Source organism: Cydia splendana, chromosome 11, assembly GCF_910591565.1.
Source record: "Cydia splendana chromosome 11, ilCydSple1.2, whole genome shotgun sequence".
Lineage (NCBI taxonomy): Eukaryota > Metazoa > Arthropoda > Insecta > Lepidoptera > Tortricidae > Cydia > Cydia splendana.
The window spans coordinates 15,080,793-15,099,861 of record NC_085970.1 but is presented as its reverse complement, the minus strand read 5'-3'; the positions used below and the strand labels follow the sequence as shown (position 1 = coordinate 15,099,861).

The window sequence follows — 19,069 nt, the reverse complement described above, 5'->3', positions numbered from 1 at the left end:
CCATTGGAAAACCAGTTAAGCATAAAATATTTTACGCGAAAATAGGTAGGTACGGTAAATAATTGACTGCGTTGTCAGGTGGCTTGGTAGGCCTGGAGGATAAATGTGTAAGTGTAAGTGTATATAGTAACTCATACCCTTTACCCTTACCTTTACTTGCACCTTTGAACAGTGCGGGCTCGGAACCCTAGGTTCCGTGACCAACGGAAAGAGTGACTGAAATCCAGGGGGCTTCGCGTGGGAGATGACCAGCACTGTAGGTGCCACATCTAACGTTGGTGAAGCCATGAGGAGAAACTCATACAAACGCGGTAAATTACCGGAGATGCCAAAATCTACGATCTCGGGGACAGGGAAGACTTGGACGGTGAGCTAAAATTTCTTTGGAACCTATGTATAAACCCTGAGAAGAAAATTGGGTAGTAACTTACCGGAGGCGCTGAAGTCTGCGGGCTTGGAGCCCTCACCGACGGAGCAGGGGACTTAGGGGGCGAAGGGGGCTTGGCCGACGGGGCGGGGGATTTGGAGGGCGAGGAGGGCTTCGCTGACGCCGTAGGGGACTTTGGTGGCGTGCTCGGTGTCACCTCCATTGTTGGTGCTGGTGGGGCCTAGGGGCAAAGACATATGTAACTTCGTATAAGACGAATAAAGTCTAAGGAAAAAACGTGCCTCGGAATTCCAGTAAAAGTCATTCACGAATAGGTGGCGCACACACCTTTAGCCTATCCTCGGCTAGATGGCGTGACGACACCGTTTCATATTTAACAATTTTAACACATAGATATCAGTGAATGAACATGGATCAAAATGATATAAAAATAATAAAATAATTTATCCATATATATACATTTTTTGATAACTTTATACGTTTTCATTTTGAGTTTTAGTCGTGTGTCGATAGATGGCAGTAAATTTACAGTGACTACAAAATTTACAATGACAGGACCCCTCTATACTATCTATTCTTTTTGCTAGGGGTGAAACTTGTGTATTATTAAGATGTTTACTTTATTATGATCAATTTTACAAGCTTTTATTTAACTTGCCCTGTTAGTATATATGTTAGTTTGATAGTTAGTGTTGGTCAAATCTTGGAAGCTAATTTTGACCCACTTTCCGATTTCCGATTGAGCTGAAATCGGATAACAATGCAATATTATGATGACTTGGAGCTGATCTGTTGATGGAGACAGAAGGTGGCCGGCCAACGGGGACTTCTAATTGTGTTTGGGGTTTTTAGAATTGTCTCGACGAGTAATAGTTGCCTGTGCGTGGAAAGAATGGTACAGTCAGCGATGAAAGCTTGTACCAAAAATGTTTTTTTGCCAATTATTGGTGGAAGAGCATGGCTTATTTCTTTTGTGCAATCTACGACCTGTCTTTACAAACTTGTAACGAATTATCGTTTTGCATTCGTATATTTTACCTTAGGTTTGGCCGGCGCCGGCGGAGGTGGTATGGCGCCTTCTGTAGGTTTTATTTCTGGGGCCACTGGTCTGGCGACTGCAATATCCTCAGGAGGCTTGTCTTCTGCTGGTGCCTGTTCAGCCAAAATAATAATGTTTAAGTTGGCATTCGTTTAGAACAGTGTTTTTCAAACTGTAGGCCGCGACCCCCCAGGGCCTCTGCCAGACTTAAATCAATACATAAGCGAAACATTTTGTTCGTACGAAGGGTTTCAAAAACACTGGTTTAGACTAAAAATTATATGAGGCATGGCGCAAACTTTCATTTGCGAAATGATATCTAAAATACATTAATAACTTGAAATGTATTTGGAATTATTACTTTAAAATCCGTAGTAAAAACTATAAGTTTAATCTACAAATTTGTTAGATTACATTATAGAATGCTGTTAAAATACCTAGTGGCAACATTAAAGCTCAACGCCTCGGCCTAACTTGATAATATTTGATTTATATACACGTTGAATGTGTTTATTGTTAGATACTACCTAAAATATATGGATGACCTTTCCTTACCTGGTCATCTTGTGCCGGCGGTCCAGGTGGTTTCCTCTTGATGACCTTTGGTGGTGTGTCGCCAGGAGCACGCTTTCCTACCAATGGCGTTGGTTCTATACAAGAATAAAAATAATAGGTAATTAAAATCAGTTCTAACTAAAAAACCTTTCATATTAGTTTTCGATAGGATAATTATGCATAAATATAAGTAAGTTTTTGTACTACCAAGCTCATACAATTTTGTAAAATCACAGGTGGGGTAAGAGCACCATAGTTTTTTGCCCGGGACAATAAGTAAGAACATACTGTTTTTTTGATTTTTCGTCCTTCTTGCACTATGGTCACTATAGTGCTTAATACCGGGCTAAAAACTCACGTAGTGGCCGTCAGTGATGACTTAATAAAAATGTATTATAATGTTACCAGTCTGTTTTTCTTCTGTCACTGGGCTTACGGGCCTCGCAGAAGTGCTTGGCACTGGGCTGGGGCCCCGCGGAGTTGGCGCCGGTGAGGGCGCCAGCGAGGCCACCGGTAACGGCTTTAAAGACTACTCCGTTCACCCTTTATTAGCTAGTGGGCCCACAGATTACCAGTTTGCCGGACGATATCAGCCTATCAGTTGTTCGGAGCTGTCAAATTTTGCGTTTAACTGACAGGCTGCTATCGTCCGGCGAACTGGTAATCTGTGGGGCCCTTTAGTCTAGTCTACAATATTACCAGTCTGTTCTTCAGGCACCGGACTGACGGGCCTCCCTGAAGTGCTTGGCACCGGGCTGGGGCCCCGCGGAGTGGGTGCCGGCGATGGCGCCGGTGAAGGCGCGGGTGTCGTCCTTGGAGTTATTGTTATCCCCTGATAAAAACAAGAAATAAGTTAAGTTTAACCTCCTAAAACTAAATGTACATTACAATGTAGGTACATAATCGTGCAATCTAATTTGAACCTTTCATGAACCAAATAACGTAGCATTTCTTTTGTTTCATTGCTTTTTAAAACAAACAAAATTCGTTCCAATTTACTTATAGAATAAGGTTCAAATAAAAAATATGAAAACTTTATATGGTGGGTCTTACGAGGATAAAACTCACTGGACAACCGCTTTAAGTGTGGGTTTTAACTATTGAGGTAAAACACTCAGCTGAAAATTGTCGTTGTGCGTATTAATATATGCACAACGACAATTTTTTTCGTACAACTTTTATTTTTTCGTACAACTTTTGACGGTGCATTATAGGTGTAAATAAAAAATGGAAAAACAATAATATCAAATCCAAAACTTTTTACATGACACAACAAGTACAAGCCCTGCCCATGATGCCGGCAGTCAGTGACACCGTGCGAGCAGAACAGCAATATTGCGCGTGCAATAGAAATAGCAGCTGCAGCTGACGGGCTAATGTAGTTACAGTCAGCTGCAGAGAAAAGGTAGGTGTACCCCCCCTGCATACAAATTTCTTCGTGCTTAATAGCGTCCTAACTTAATCCTTAACCTTTACGACGCCGTGTCAAACACAAAAGCTGTCACTCGGACGCCACGTCACCGAAGTGTCAAAACTGAAATTGAACTTTATGCATATGCACGTAGGTCTATGTTGGTATGTGACCGATTAATCAGTCTTCGGCGTTGGACCTGTGGTGCGGATATATCCGTCATTGGCGTCCAAAAGGTTAAATATAGCGTACCATATTCAGCGGGACAGGAGTTGTGGTTCGTGGCTTCGGCGAGCTGCCTCGGCAGGGACTCTTCATTGCAGCGCCCAGTAAAGCACCAGCACCTGAACAAATCATACGATATTTGCATTACTCGTTTTAAAACTACCGTAAAGAAAAAATATCCAATTGGACAAGCATAATGACAACTGCTCACTTTCAAAGTAGAATGCTCAATTTGTCACTATCACTGTGCATAAATTTACGCCAATAGTTTGCTAAAGAATTTTTTGGCGAATGCAAAAATGTGTAAAACATGAAATCAATATTTAAATCATGCTTTTGAATGGTATGACAGTTTTAACGTGTCCTTTGCGAATATAACGAACGATACGAGTACAATAGAAAATCAAAAAATAGTGATTAGCAAAGTGGCTTTATTTAGAAATTGTGATATCTTAAGAGTTAGCAAGGCACGATGCTCACCAGGTGGTTTCCACGGGGACTTGTTCAATGGCGTGGAGGATCCTTCAGGAGAGGGTCCCACTTCCTCGGAGATATCCTTGATCAGCTCCAGCAGGGTGTGGCCAGGGGTAACTGGCATTGAGATGGGTGACGCAACTCGAGACCCCTCTACGACAAGCATTGAACTATTATTACTGCGTTGAATATATTGTATACTGCATTGAACTATTATTACCGGCACACAGAACCAGTATTTTACGCCATGAGTTGATGTTGTTTTGACAACAAACTATAGAAGCGTAGCGTGAGTCTCGCGACCTAAACGCGTAAGCGCCATGAATTTTTCGGCGCTTACGACGTTGTTCCCGTGGTACAGGTTGCGATTGCGACAATTTCATTGCTTGGTATCATGTCTTCTCTATATTAGTAGTAAATAATAATATGTCAATGGCAACAAGGGATAGAAAATTTAACGGCCTTAGTCGGTCGGTAGTGACCCCGTCTGCGAAGCTCGGGGGCCTACCGCGAACACCGAAGTTCGCAAATTGCGACCAACTTTCTCTGTCACTCTAATCACGCCTTAATTGGAGTGAAAGGGAAAGATGCCCGCAATTTGCGAACGTCGGTGTTCGCGGTAGGCCTGCTGTTTGTTCACCGCGGATATTTGTACTTATATTACAGCACAAGACTTGCTGCGCGCCGCTTACTACGGGACTAGGTTTATTTTTGTGTGATATTGATTTACCAATTTATATAAGATGAGAAAAACAAAGCCGCAAAGGACAAACGAGGATTAGCATTTATTTTGAACGACAAAAACACTTTACGTGCGGAGTGCAGATCGCGGACCTGTATGGACTTGTTTTCAGCGTTTTTAGCAGTTTTAGCCTAACCGAATATTCGATTCGGTATGACCTGAATCGAACATTCGGCCGAATATTCGTATTCGGCAAAGTGCATATTCGGCCCATCTCTAGTACCTATGTATAATAGGTACGTACCTGCTATTGGCGACCTCATCACCAGCTTCCTAGCTTCATCCATAGCGCGCTGGAGATTCTGTTGGTTCTTGAAGGAAGCTCTGCTGCGGCAGCGACCGATTTGGGACCTGTTGTTATAATTACTTGATAAAGTTTATTCTATTAGATTCTCTTTATTTATTTCTCATCTTAAGTTAGGTTATTTTATAATATGAATATAAAAGTAAAATATAAAAAAAAAAAACACTTACAAAACAATAAAAATTAATATAAACACATTATAAAAAACCTAACCTAGGGTGCCGCCAGCAGCGGGGCAAGGCCCAAGCTACCGGTGGTCAGGGCTGCAGAGAGAGGAACCGGCGGACTATCCGCGCCGTGTCCAAGATCACCGCCTTCTGCATCTGACCCTTGATCCAACCACCTAGCGAGAGTCTCTCAAGGTGTTGGTCGAGACTCTTCGCTATTAGACCGTTTACTGAAACGACTATCGGGACAATGATCGTCGAATCAACATCCCACATGGCGGTTATCTCGTGAGCCAAGTCTAGGTACTTACTGGACTTGTCCTTCTCGGCCTTCACGAGATTCTCATCATGGGGGATGGTGATGTCAACGAGCACGGCCCGACGTTGCGATCGATCTATTATCACAATATCAGGCTTATTGGCTACAATAGTCCTGTCAGTGATGATAGATCGATCCCAATAGAGCGTGGCACGACCATTCTCGAGAACAGGCGCAGGTAAGTACTTGTAGTACGGTACTTCGCGGTCCACAAGGTCATATAGAAGAGCAAGTTGCTGGTGAATAATCCTGGCTACGAGATTATGTCTGTGCAAGTACTCGCCGTTAGCAAGATGAGAGCAACCGGAAATGATATGCCTGAGTGACTCTCCGGGACGGCGGCATGCCCGACAGATGTCGACCGTACCGTCCTTCAGGATATATTTCCGATAGTTGTTCGTCATCATCACTTCGTCCGCAATTGCACAGGCAAAACCCTCGGTTTCTCCGAAGAGGTCCCCGAATCGTAACCAGTTCACCGACGCGAGCAGGTCCACATCGGGTCCCGTGAGGGCCTTGTAGAACCGCCCGTGTAGCACCTTACTCTCCCATGCCGCCTTGCGATCCGCAGTACTTAGTACCACAGGTTTGCGCCAGTTCTCGTTTGCCAAGGAAAGCGGCGTGAGGTTCCTATCTACTGCCACCACATCACGATGCATCCCACACTCGTTGTTAAGGAAATAGTTCCTGAGATTGTACACCTCGTGGTTGTGGAGATCCTTGGCGTTTAGGAAGCCTCGGCCTCCACACTTCCGTGGGATGTACAATCTCATAACTGACGAGCGTGGGTGTAGCATGCGATGTGCGGTGAGCAGTGATCGGACCCTCCGATCCAGGGCGTCCAGCTCGGTCTGAGTCCACCTTAGTATGCCAAAGGAGTATGTGAGTAGGGGCATTACCCAGGCGTTGAAGGCGCGCACTTTGTTGCCTCCTGACAAAAGACTGTTAAGGACTTTTGTGAGCCGACTGAAAAAGCGCTCCTTCACCGACCGTCTAATACCCTCGTCCTCAATACCCAACGACTGTGACATACCAAGGTATTTATAGGTTTCTGATTCAGAGATAGATCTGAAAGACATTGTCTCAGAAAGTTGTAAATTTGTTGAATTTACAACCCTCCCCCGCTGTACATGCATAACCGCACATTTATCGACACCAAACTCCATGTGGATGGCACTACTGAAGACTTCGGTGGTTTTCAGTAGCTCCAACAAGTCTTGGCTATTTGGTGCAAATAATTTGAGGTCATCCATGTACAGAAGGTGAGAAATGACTTCACCCTCTCTCCGAAGCCGACAACCTAGTCCCAAATCCTTCAGCAGGGTGCTGAGGGGATTCAAAGCTAGGCAGAACCACAGGGGACTCAGACTGTCGCCCTGAAAGATTCCTCGCTCAATCCTTATAAAATCCTGCGGGCCAGGGCGGTCATCCCGGCCTCCTGGTTGACGAAGGACTGTGGTCCACTGTCTCATACACGCGCTTAGGAAGGCTCTCAAAGCTGCATCAACTTTATACAGCTCTAAGACCCTCCCCAACCATGAATGAGGCACCGTTTATTCTATTATTATTATTTTCTGTGATATACCCTAGGTAAAGATAAGGATGAAATGACAAAATAAGATATACACGGTGGCCAAAAAATAACTGCATTCCCGATGCCAGGGAGGTTTTGGGATTATACTGAACAACTTTTACTATGGGACCAACCCCGAAATCGCGAAAGAAAATTTACCCTGTAACGGGAATGCACTTATTTTTTTGGCCACCATGTATACGTGTGTTGCCGTAAGCTATAAACGTATGTATGAAATAAATACAGTACAATGTCAATGGGTAATGAATGTTTTGGTATAAGACGTCGATCTTTCACTTCGCCCAGATTTCCCGACGTTCACGCTTGACCGAGCACACTTTGACGCATTAGATGTGATTTATACATCGTGTAAATATTCTGCTCATGTGTGCTGCAAAAATATGTGACACGCTTTTATGGCTCTACAAATAAGATCGTGTCAGATATTTTTGCGGCCTTCATTGTGTAACATATTATTGCAGGTGACTGTACCTACATGATTATTATAGTTTATAAGACTGGGGTCACCTTAATTACTACTACTAACTACTAAGCTAATTGTTATTCGTTGCACATTACAACTTCTATTGCGGCTAATGAAATAGACTTGTATTAGAATCGTAATTCTCTAGATACCTAATAGCAGCGTATAGTACCTAAATAAAATAGACTGACAGTAAACAATAAACAATTAACAGTCCCTATACAACGTTGAAGGTTGTTGGTCTTGAATATTTACTAGTCTCTGCTAATAATTAATGTTCCAAGATACAGGCTCAGCCTAGTTTGGGGTTCACCGGACACCTTTTGTGTATGCCACTGTATACTTACTTAGTTATTCTCAATAAATTTATTCTTATTCAGTACAACGATAGGTCGTGCGACGACCTCATCCAACGGTGTCTAGCTAATTTAACTAGCTTCTTGCTCCACCTTGTAAAAGCCCTTCGCACGGCATTTTCGACTAGTAGTCGCCTCTCAAAATCTCCTTACCTAAGCGACCACTGCCACTTTAGTACGAGTAAGCGCGGAGGCTTACGCGGGTGCACAGACCGGGTTAACAAAAATTTGTATGAGCAACGCTAACTGTAGCGGACGCGCGTGCACGCGACGGATTTTACCCACGATGGTATGGTACCCGCGGGCGTGCACCCGCTCCGTGCAACTGTGCAAAACAGCGGAGGCACTTAAGTTTCTGTCATCTCGAGAAAATCGTCACTATTATTACAAAAACGAGTTAGTAAAAAATGAAAGGTTACTAACGAGATTCCAGTCTGCATTAACGTCTGATCCCACTTGGAGGTGCTGGTGGACGCCACAGCGAGTTTGGCAAGCCTCCTGAACCTGGACAACCCATCTTCTGGCGGCTTCTCTCCCTCTTCCTCTAGAGCTACGGGAGCCACGTGGAAATCCTTCATCAGACGACGCTCCCAGACCTTCATGCGTTTGCCGAGGACCGCTGCAGAAGAGGATGGATATTAGAGGATGCTATGAAACTAGGTATTTAAAATACGTATCATCATATGCCACTCCTGCAAAAAACATAAATCCGCCGATCCGTCCAGGCTCTTCGCATCGTGGGCCGAAGAATGGGCATACACCAACAGAAGATTCATATATAGGCGAAAAACATTAACCTCTTATCTGCGATAAACCAGTAAAAATTAAGTAGCGGTAACCCTTACAACAGCCAATCTAATCTGTGATATCATGGCATGTAATACACTCTGCGGCGGTAGCGCGGTCTGCCTGTCACGTTCTAACAAGTATGTAAGTGCGAAAGGGACGCGCATAGCGCATAGTGACAGGTGATAAAAATGAAAAATAATATCACGCTTTACTTACTCTTTTCTTTGCGGTCGGTAAAAGACACATCCATTCCGTTCTTCTCAAAGACCTCAAGCAGCTCATACCGAAGAGCCGACACGTCACCCTTTAAGTAAAATTAATTAAATTTTCTTTAATTGTCTACTACAACGTAAAATGTACTCGTACGGGATCTTCTGTGGTATTCAGGAAAGTATTTCATAGCTATCTAGCTAAAGCTGGCATCGCATATTATTATGTTACTTTTTAGTCCATTCAGACCGATGTAAATTATTATGCCTTTTTATTAAGAGATATTTACCTACTATAGGTACTATGGTTACCTTTAAGGATCAAACAGATCACTGTGTTGAAAAATGAAGAAAAATGTGCTGTTCGCGATAACACACTAGTTTTCTCTCCTGTGGGCAATAGTTAACAGCTTGTGGGCATGTAAGTAATGATTTTATCATAATTCTTTAAATAAAGAGAGGACCTTTTCACGTGGATAAGGGTTAAATAAGAAAATTAACCTTTATAGCCCTTAACTCTTGTGTATGTCTACAGGAAAGACATAACACACTGATCTGTTTGACCCTTAAACGTTTACGTGGTCCTGTGTGACCAATCGTCCATCTTGCGTATGGCCGACACGTATCGCCAGAATAACGGCGCGATTCGGGAAATGAATTAGAGATTCACTAGATATGAAATAGTACAGTAAAAATATGTGACGTTCCACGGCAAAAGGAACCGTTGGCGGCCGCAATAATATTGGAGCGGCGTTAATAATAGCGTAAGCGCCAACCGCTATAAGGTACCTTTTGCCGTGGAACGACGACGTATCTTTACTATTTCATATCTACTGAATCTCTAATTCATTTACCGAATCGCGCCGTAAGTCTCGCATCACGGCGGTGTAGCCCGTGTAGCCGCGCGTTATACTAGTGGTTACCTTCAGTCGTTTACCTCGTCCTCTGTGACCATTTGACCAATCGTCCATCTTGCGTATGGCCGACATAGGCTCGCATCACGGCGGTGTAACCGCGTTATACTAGTGGTTACCTTCAGCTCGTTGACGTCATCCTCTGTGACCGGCTCGTCGTCCATCTTGCGGTGCATGGCGGACACGTAGCGCCAGACTAGCGCTCGCATCACGGCGGTGTAGCGAACGTCGAGCTCTTTATCCACTTTTTCCTAGATTAAAATAGATGCGGGTAAATAATTTTAGACACATAAATAATTAATTAATCAGCTAAACAATTAACTGTGAAACTTTCCATACAGTAAAATTTTACAATCGCTTTAACGGTGTCAGACGGTTTGGTACAACCAAACATTAATTCGGTCAGAAAAATGATGAAAATAGCACGTTTCCACTATGTGACTTAAATAGAATTACCTATTTAATGATAAAGGGTTTTATTTTCATTCGTTACCCATACCACAGAATAATTAATAGTACCGTACAGAAAGGAAACTTCCTACACAAACGAAGTTTGACAGCGGTTCAGGGTCGAATCATGCTGTCCCTTTTTAATATATGGCACTATCCCTTTCGGCTATTTAGGCACGCAAAAGGAAGTCAAGTGGTGCCAACCCTAATAATTGCTCGGAGCAATGCTGAGCCGAGCGGAGCCGAGTTTGACCGAAGTCAGGAGTTTCGCACCCCCGCCTATACTTCTGTATACGACCGGGTGATGTGAATATAGTAAATTTAATTATATATAAATAACGTTCAATTAATGTGCTGCGTAAACAAACAATATACTCAAAACCGACAAAGTTAATTTTCCCGGACAGTTAGTCCCATAAACTCTTTAATTAGACTTATTAAAAAGCTCATGCTGCGTGAGCTTCTTAATTAAACTAAACCTCCGAGCAGTTCGGTTTATTAAGTGAACATGTTCAAGTAGACATAATAATTTATTCAAAGGTAAGGTTAAATTGCAAAATGGGCTCTAATACTACGGAAATGGGTCGATTTTCATTTTGATGTCAAATTTGTTTTCCTCTGATGTCAATTAAATTTGTAGGGTAGATACCTAGAGGTTCCCCATTACATTATAAGAGCAATTTCACGGTATGGGTATGTCCTAAAAAATATTCCTCTGAGTTACAAAAACGTATAAGTATAGTGTTTTTGGAACTCAACCGAATATTATATACATTGTTTTCGGGACAATTTTTGGCTTCGTATTTATTCCTACCAGAATAAGCTTCAACCTAGCCAAATTGTATCCAAATGTAACGAACTAACATTAGACAATCCCAGTTATGAAGTACCTACAGTATGTCCTTTTCTCATTTTAGTCAAATATATTACATTTAAAATTAGAATTTAGGTATTTTGTTAGTAACTTCGATACTGTTATTGTCGCTCAAAATATGAAACAGCAGGACGTAAGACTGAACGATTATTAATTAAATTGTTTGACTTAGAACATAGGCCGGTTGTCATAAACGTTTCGCCTCCTTTCTCAGAACCGAAATTACTTTCTGATTAAATTGTAAAGTCTAAATTGCACGTGACATACGATACCGCCTTTAGGGATTGTGTTATTTTACCTAGTTATGGTAAAGCCTATAGAAAGTCTAGTCTTATATATGTAAAATATAATATGCAGAGCGGTGGCCGAGTGGATATGACGCCCGACTTTCAATCCGGAGGTCGCGGGTTCAAATCCTGGCTCGTACCAATGAGTTTTTCGGAACTTATGTACGAAATATCATTTGATATTTACCACTAGCTTTTCGGTGACGGAAAACATCGTGAGGAAACCTGCATACATCTGCGAAGAAATTCAAAGGTGTATGTGAAGTCCCCAATCCGCAGTGGGCTAGCGTGGGGGCTATAGCCCAAACCCTCTCGTGCTTGAGAGGAGGCCTGTACCCAGCAGTGGGACGTATATAGGCTAAATTATTATATGTAAATACCTATGTGTAATATAGGTATGTAGTCATGTACTTACTGTACTTATGAGAAGTGAAATGAAATGAAAATGTATATAACACTTATACAGGAGGTAATTAGACCACAGGCAATTAGTATATGTTAAGGATTTCAGCGTTGTCGAAAACTTTACCGATTTATTACACCCGTGTTACACCCATAATAGGTATACCTTTTGACGTGATAACGTCTTATAAATCGATGAACACCGGTAGCATGCACGAAAAAGTGTCACGTGTGGACAGATCTCCATGGCAACGTTGTGGACAAATCTCCATGGTAACGTTACGTAATGTACTTAATGGTAATGTTTTCTTATGACCTTATCACGCACAATTATCGTCGGTAAACCGACTTTACAGACAACCATTTTTTTTTTAAAGGACCTACGTTATTCTCCACCTCTCTCAAATTACTGGATTAATTAATAAAGTTAAAAAGAGCGTTTCCCGAAAAAGCTGTCGAAAATATTTTACACCAAATATTTTTACACGAAAGTTTACCTATCATTAAATTACACAATTTAATGGTGCTCACGCTTTTGGGACTTGAGAGTAATTTTATTATATATTTGAGTGACGCTATGTTTGCCTTTATTTCATAATGAATTATTGTATTTTACTGTACGAAGAAATAAGGCAATCAGGAAAGAAACTAAAACACGAAACAATTGTAATGAGAAAACCATTTTCTTTTATTCTACTTTTACCGATAAATAGAATTTTTATTTTCAAATTGTCTGAGTATTACATAAGAGCTACGGCGCGATTCGGGAAATGAATTAGAGATTAACTAGATACGATATAGTAAAGATATATTATCTTTACTATTTCATATGTAGTGAATCGCTAATTCATTTCCCGAATCGAGCCGCTATTCTTAAGAAAATCTAACTGCACTTACCTCCATATTTAAGAGGATAGTGTACGATGAATCTTATATCTTTCAACGAGCAATTCTTGTATAGGTATATGTATATTTATATATTTTAGGGATCACGGAAACTGCTTTAATGATTTCGATTAAATTTGCTATATGAGGATTTTCGGGGGCGAAAAATCGATCTAGCTAGGTCTTAAGAATCTCTGGTAAAATGCGCATTTTTGAGTTTTTATATGTTTTCCGAGCAAAGCTCGGTCTCCCAAAAATTATATACAATAAATTGTATAAAAATTACGTTCTACGTTCGTATGGAGGAGCTGTCACGAGACTTCGTCCCCTTTCGTCCTAATATTTACATACCTTTAAGTTTTCTTTCGTCTTCTGATCCTTCTTCCTCAGACCCAGCATTTTAAGCAGCAGTTTGGGGGTGGGGAAGATGTTGAAAGGGGGAGGCAACGTCGCGCTCTCCTCGAAGTAGCTCATCCAGAGACGAGTTCGGGCGAACTTCCATTCAACGTCAGAATGTTCCTGTGAAAGGTTTACCCTGTTAGTATGTATGTCAGTGTGGGTCAAATCTTGGCAGCTAAATTTGACCCACTTCCCGACATCCGATTGAGCTGAAATTTTGCATGACATTTTGCATATGTAAATCGGATGACAATGCAATATTATGATGACATGGAGCTGACCTAATGATAGAGACAGGAAATGGCCACGTGAACATGGAAACAAAGCAAACTAATTGTGTTTGGGGTTTTTAGAATTGTCTCGATGAGTATTAGATGCGTGTGGAAAAAAGAGTACCTGCCTACAATCAGCGATAAAAGCTTGAACCCTAAATTAATTTTTTACCAAAAACTTATTTTAGTTTCTAAATTATATATATAGGCTCAAGGCTCAAGGGGGAGGCCTAGGAGGACGTCTTCTGGCTGAGATGATGATAATGATATATAGGCTCAAGGGCAACACATTTTAGGAGCGCTCAGTGTAGGTTTGGCTTAAAGGTCTCGTAACCAGAGCCTCTACCATCAGTTTTAACATTGACATAACGCTCACGTCTACGTAATTTACTTTCTGTACATCTCGCTTGCACTATTGCTCGCATATGCGAGTACGAGCGAGATGCATAGAAAGTAAGTTACGTAGACGTGAGCGTATATGTCAATGTCAAAACTGATGGTAGAGGCTCTGGTTACGAGACCTTTAAGCCAAACCTACACTGAGCGCTCCTAAAATGTGTTGCCCTTGAGCCTGTACATCTCGCTTGCACTATTGCTCGCATATGCGAGTACGAGCGAGATGCATAGAAAGTAAGTTACGTAGACGTGAGCGTATATGTCAATGTCAAAACTGATGGTAGACGTACAGGCCATAAAATCCAAAAAAAAGAAACTCAGTGTAGGTAGGTAGGTGGAGTCGCTATACTACCCAACAGCGAGCTTCTCTGCGTTATTTCATTGCACTGGTGAAACCAGTCGGCATTTGATTCGTCATATCCGCGGACATAACTGTACCTACATGCGCGCAGCTTTAGAATGTACAGTCAGCAGAAGTTGCTAAGCGGGCGAGATGATCAAAATGATCTTGAATCGACTTTATTGTTAAGAGAATAAGAGCGTGTCAAGGTAATTTAGAACACCTCGCCCGCTTAGCAACTTCTGCTAGTTCTGCTGTTGACTGTACAAGATTGCCTGTCAAAATTCAAAAGCATCACCAAAATCGGAAAGACGTCAAGTGTCATTGGAAGAATTGAATTCAGAAATTAATATATGATGGCGTAAATTATTCGCTTTTGTAACAGTATATTCCAATGTGTTCGTGACTAGGCGCTGCGTATTTTTGAGAGTTCGACTTTTCTTGGATGGTGAAATAAAAATCCGAAATTGAACGTGCTTACTCTTATAATTCTAAAAGCTTAATCTACGTGTCCATGATTCGAGGATATTGGGGTAGAGGGGGACAATATGTCGTGACGTAGGGTGACGAAGGCGTATATAGAGCTCCGTATTGGCCGCGATATGTGTGACGCGACATACGCAACTGAGTCGCTCCTACCAGAGATGTCGCTGTGGGTCTCGTACGGAACATGCCCCCGGCCTTGAAAGATCTGGCTTTCAAGAGGATTCTTGGCCTTCTCTCCTCTCTTCATCAGGCTGAGACACCAAGGGGCAGATTTTGGTGTAGGCGCGTCTTATGATGCCAGATGCGGTATAGATGTCTGCCACTCTTGACACACCGTCTCGCCCAGGGATAGTCTTGACGACGCGTCCTAGATGCCATTTTAGCGGAGGCAGGTTGTCGTCCTTTATGAGAACCAGTGTGTTCGGCTTCAGGTCTTCGCAGTGGCTTCTCCATTTGGATCGCGTCTGTAATTCGGAGACGTACTCCTTGGACCACCGGGTCCAAAAATGCTGCCGTATCTTCTCCACCATCTGGTACCGGTTGAGTCGATGAGCAGGCGCGTGCTGAAGGTCCTCTGAGGCGGGCGATGTCAAAGTGCGACCGACGAGAAAGTGCGCAGGGCTCAGAGGAAGGAAGTCGTGCGGATCCGATGACATGGCGTACAAAGGACGGGAATTCAGGACGGCTTCAATTTGGCTTAACGCCGTGCTAAATTCCTCGAATGTGAGGTGAGCGTTTCCAATAACACGGCGTACGAGTATATGAAATTTGCAAGATTTTACTCCAGCTTCCCATAGGGAACCAAAATGGGGCGCGTAAGGTGGAATAAAATGAAATTTAATATTACAACTAGTAGCGTAATCTATGATGTCGGGACTACATTGAGACAAAAACTTGGCAAAATCGTGCATTAAACCCACAAAGTTCCTGCCATTATCCGAAAATATTTCGTTAGGCTTGCCGCGTCTAGCTATAAAGCGTTTGAGAGCTAGAAGGTAAGCATCGGTGGTCAGATCACTGACAAGCTCTAAGTGGATGGCTCGCGTAACAAAACATACAAACAAACAAATATATGCTTTAACAGTTTGAGCACCTCTGCCTTTGCGATTTAATATGAAAACTGGCCCTGCATAGTCCACACCACAAGTTAAGAAGGGATATGTAGGCGTAATTCTCTCCTCGGGTAAATTTCCCATGAAAGGAGTAAGGGTTTTCCCTCTTAATCGCTTGCAAACAACACAATCATAAAAGATCTTACGCGCAAGATTCCTACCACCTAGTGGCCACCAAGCATCATGCAGTTCAAAAAGAAGGGCTTGAGGCGCAGCGTGTAAAAGTTTCTTATGTTCGTGGCGAAATAATAAAAGCGTAAAGTGATGTTTGCTTGTAATTAATATAGGGTGCCTTTTTTCATACGTAAAGTATTGCGAATAACCAATGCGACCGCCGACTCGCATGACACGATCTTCATCGATAAACAAATTTAATTTACTTAAATTATGCTTAGATTTAACTGTTTGTTTATTAGTCAATAGCTTGTACTCATCTGGGAACGATTCAAATTGAGACAGCCTGACTAATAAATTTGTTGATTCCCGCAGTTCCTCGACGCTAATACTGCCCGCACGCTTATTATTTTTATTGCGCGCGTTGTAAATAAAGCGTAAAACGTAAGATGCGGCGTGTATCATGCGCGAGAACTGAGAAAACCGTTCGAAAGGGAATAATGACACTTCAGTGGTAGCGGTAAGCGCTAATTCTACGTTAGATTTGACCTCCGGCAGTATGTCGTGCGTATCATTCGAACTCGGTAATTTTGGCATGTTTTTAGGGTCAAAGTTAGAATCCTGCAGAAATTCAGGTCCTTTCCACCATAAACTGGATCCAGCCAGGTCTTCCAATCGAACGCCTCTCGAAACTAAGTCAGCCGGGTTAACTTTACCGCTGACGTGGCGCCATGGAAGCCCTTTGGTCAGTTCATGGATCTCAGTCACCCGATTCTGCACGAAAGTTTTTAATAAATTAGGTGCCATGCGCAACCACCCTAAAACACAAGTCGAATCGGAGTAAAATATGACGTCATCAAATTTGCAGTGAAGACTATTTATGACCTTGTCATATAATTTAGCGCCTAGAAGTGCACTGCAAAGTTCTAATCGGGGCGTACTTAGGACTTTAATGGGACATAATTTTCCTTTCGAACATAACAATCGTGAGCATACTTCATCATCATCATTTATTGTGCGAATATAAATGCAAGTGCCATAAGCAACCTGTGACGCGTCTGTAAAGATATGCATTTCTATGCGCGTATAATTATTGCTACCCATTACATAACGCGGCACACGGATAGTACTTATGGCAAGTGATAATGATTTAGTAAAATCATTCCAGGTGCGCATGACGTCAGAAGGGACTTCGTCATCCCAATCAAGTTTAAGAAGCCATAAACGCTTGAGTAAGACCTTGGCTAGCATAATGGTTGGACTTAGTAAACCTAAAGGGTCATAAATTTGCGAAATATGTGATAAAATAATACGCTTGGTTACTTTGTCATTGGGTTTCATCAAATCAAGTTGCGAGTTAAAATAAAATTGATCATAGTAATTATTCCAACCTATGCCCAATGTCTTTGAATTGCAGTCTTTATCGAACGTTAGTTTAGTTTGCGCGTCAGACAGCAGTGCGAAATTAGACTCTAACGACGGCTCGCTAAAGTTAAATACCCACTTTCGTAACGGAAAACAACCTGATTGCAATGTTCGCGCGGTTTCATTGCATAATCGTAACAATTCAAGTTTATCCTGTGACCCAGTTATCATGTCGTCTACGTAAAAATCTTCGTTAATTATTCTTTTAACGTCGGGATCGGTGCATTCAGTGGCTAACTGTTTTAAACAACGGACACTTAAGAAAGCCGCCGACGCCATACCGTAAGTGACACGATTTAAACGATAAATTTGAATCGGTTCGTCGGGGCTGTCGCGTCAAAGGATCAGCTGAAGGTCGCGTTGATTTTCTGCCATCAGTACCTGACGATACATTTTAGCTACGTCCGCGCAGGCCACGTAACGATGCTGCCTAAAGCGTAAAAGAATCGACAGAAGGTCGCCCTGGATCGCGGGACCTACCATTTGAAGATCGTTCAGTGATGTACCACTACTAGATGCCGCACTAGCATCAAAGACTGCTCTTAATCGTGTAGTTGTGGATTCACGAAAAACTCCATGATGTGGCAAGAAGAAATGCGGTGAGTCATATGACGTAACTTTACTCATGTGCCCTAAATCGAGGTATTCATGCATAAAGTCAGTATATAATTTTTTACACGTTTCTGAACGCTGTAATCGTTTTTCCAGCGCCAGCAAACGACGTTCAGCTTGAGGATAAGTTTCTCCTAGCATTTCGGGTGGCTGCTTGAGTGGCATGCTAACACAGAACCTTCCTTCGCTGTCGCGCGTAGTGGTGCGAACGAAATGCTCCTCGCAAGCCTTCTCTTCGTCAGACAATGCGTCCCGAGTGGTAGGTACCTCCTCAATCTCCCAGAACCGCCGTAATAGCGAATCTGTTGTTTGCGTAAAATTACATTGGATGTGGCCTTCAATGCGTGCGTTTAAATTGATAGGACCTGCTACTACCCATCCAAATTCGGTGTTTAATAAGTAAGGACCGTTACGTAATTTTAATTTTTCCATTGTAAACAAATCCCAAAACTTTTCACCACCTATTAAGATATCGAAATCTTTGTATTCTAAAAATTGCGGATCTGCCAGTTGTATATTTTCTGGAATATCGAATTTTGCGCAATGTTCATATACAACTGGCATTGATGTGTTTATTTCCGATAAAACAAAACAATGTAAATTTGTTGTGTAGTCGCTAATGCGCGATTTTATTTGGACATTGCAGGTTTGCGTACACTGCGTCACAGTGCGACCTACACAGCTTATTTCGTGAGTGGACTGTACTAATTGTGCGCCTAATAAATCACGTAAGGATTCTTTTATAAAAGATCGTTGTGAGCCGTTATCAATAAGAGCGATAACAGTATGCGGTTTATTATTTTTATCAATCACGTCGATAAGCGCAGTTGACAACAAGACCGGCCTCAAGGTCGGCGGCTGCGAAGGAATTCGCTGACAATGCACATTGACCGACACGGCGGCGGCCGAACTAGATGCAGCGGCGGCCGAAGTGGATGCAGCGGGGGCCGTGACGTCAGCGGGGGCAGGGACGGGAGTGCACTCATCACTAGGAGGATGGATGATTGAATTATGTTTATTATTACACTTGCGACACGGACCGAATACGCATGACTCCACGGAATGA

The 19,069-nt window shown here is 42.4% G+C and overlaps 1 protein-coding gene across 1 annotated transcript in view; it reads right to left on the bottom strand.

The window, feature by feature from the left end:
• The window catches only part of LOC134795220 (transient-receptor-potential-like protein), a 395,634-nt gene that overhangs the window by 329,599 nt on the left and 46,966 nt on the right, over positions 1–19,069 (bottom strand). The window contains exons 15-26 of the mRNA XM_063767051.1: positions 13,199–13,366; positions 10,069–10,200; positions 9,043–9,130; positions 8,461–8,656; positions 5,079–5,185; positions 4,099–4,245; positions 3,646–3,737; positions 2,674–2,814; positions 2,388–2,511; positions 1,983–2,077; positions 1,427–1,540; positions 432–608 (exon numbers count right to left, since the gene is read on the bottom strand). Of these exons, the coding sequence (XP_063623121.1) occupies positions 432–608; positions 1,427–1,540; positions 1,983–2,077; positions 2,388–2,511; positions 2,674–2,814; positions 3,646–3,737; positions 4,099–4,245; positions 5,079–5,185; positions 8,461–8,656; positions 9,043–9,130; positions 10,069–10,200; positions 13,199–13,366 (1,581 nt within the window). The remainder of the gene's footprint in view (positions 1–431; positions 609–1,426; positions 1,541–1,982; positions 2,078–2,387; positions 2,512–2,673; positions 2,815–3,645; positions 3,738–4,098; positions 4,246–5,078; positions 5,186–8,460; positions 8,657–9,042; positions 9,131–10,068; positions 10,201–13,198; positions 13,367–19,069) is intronic.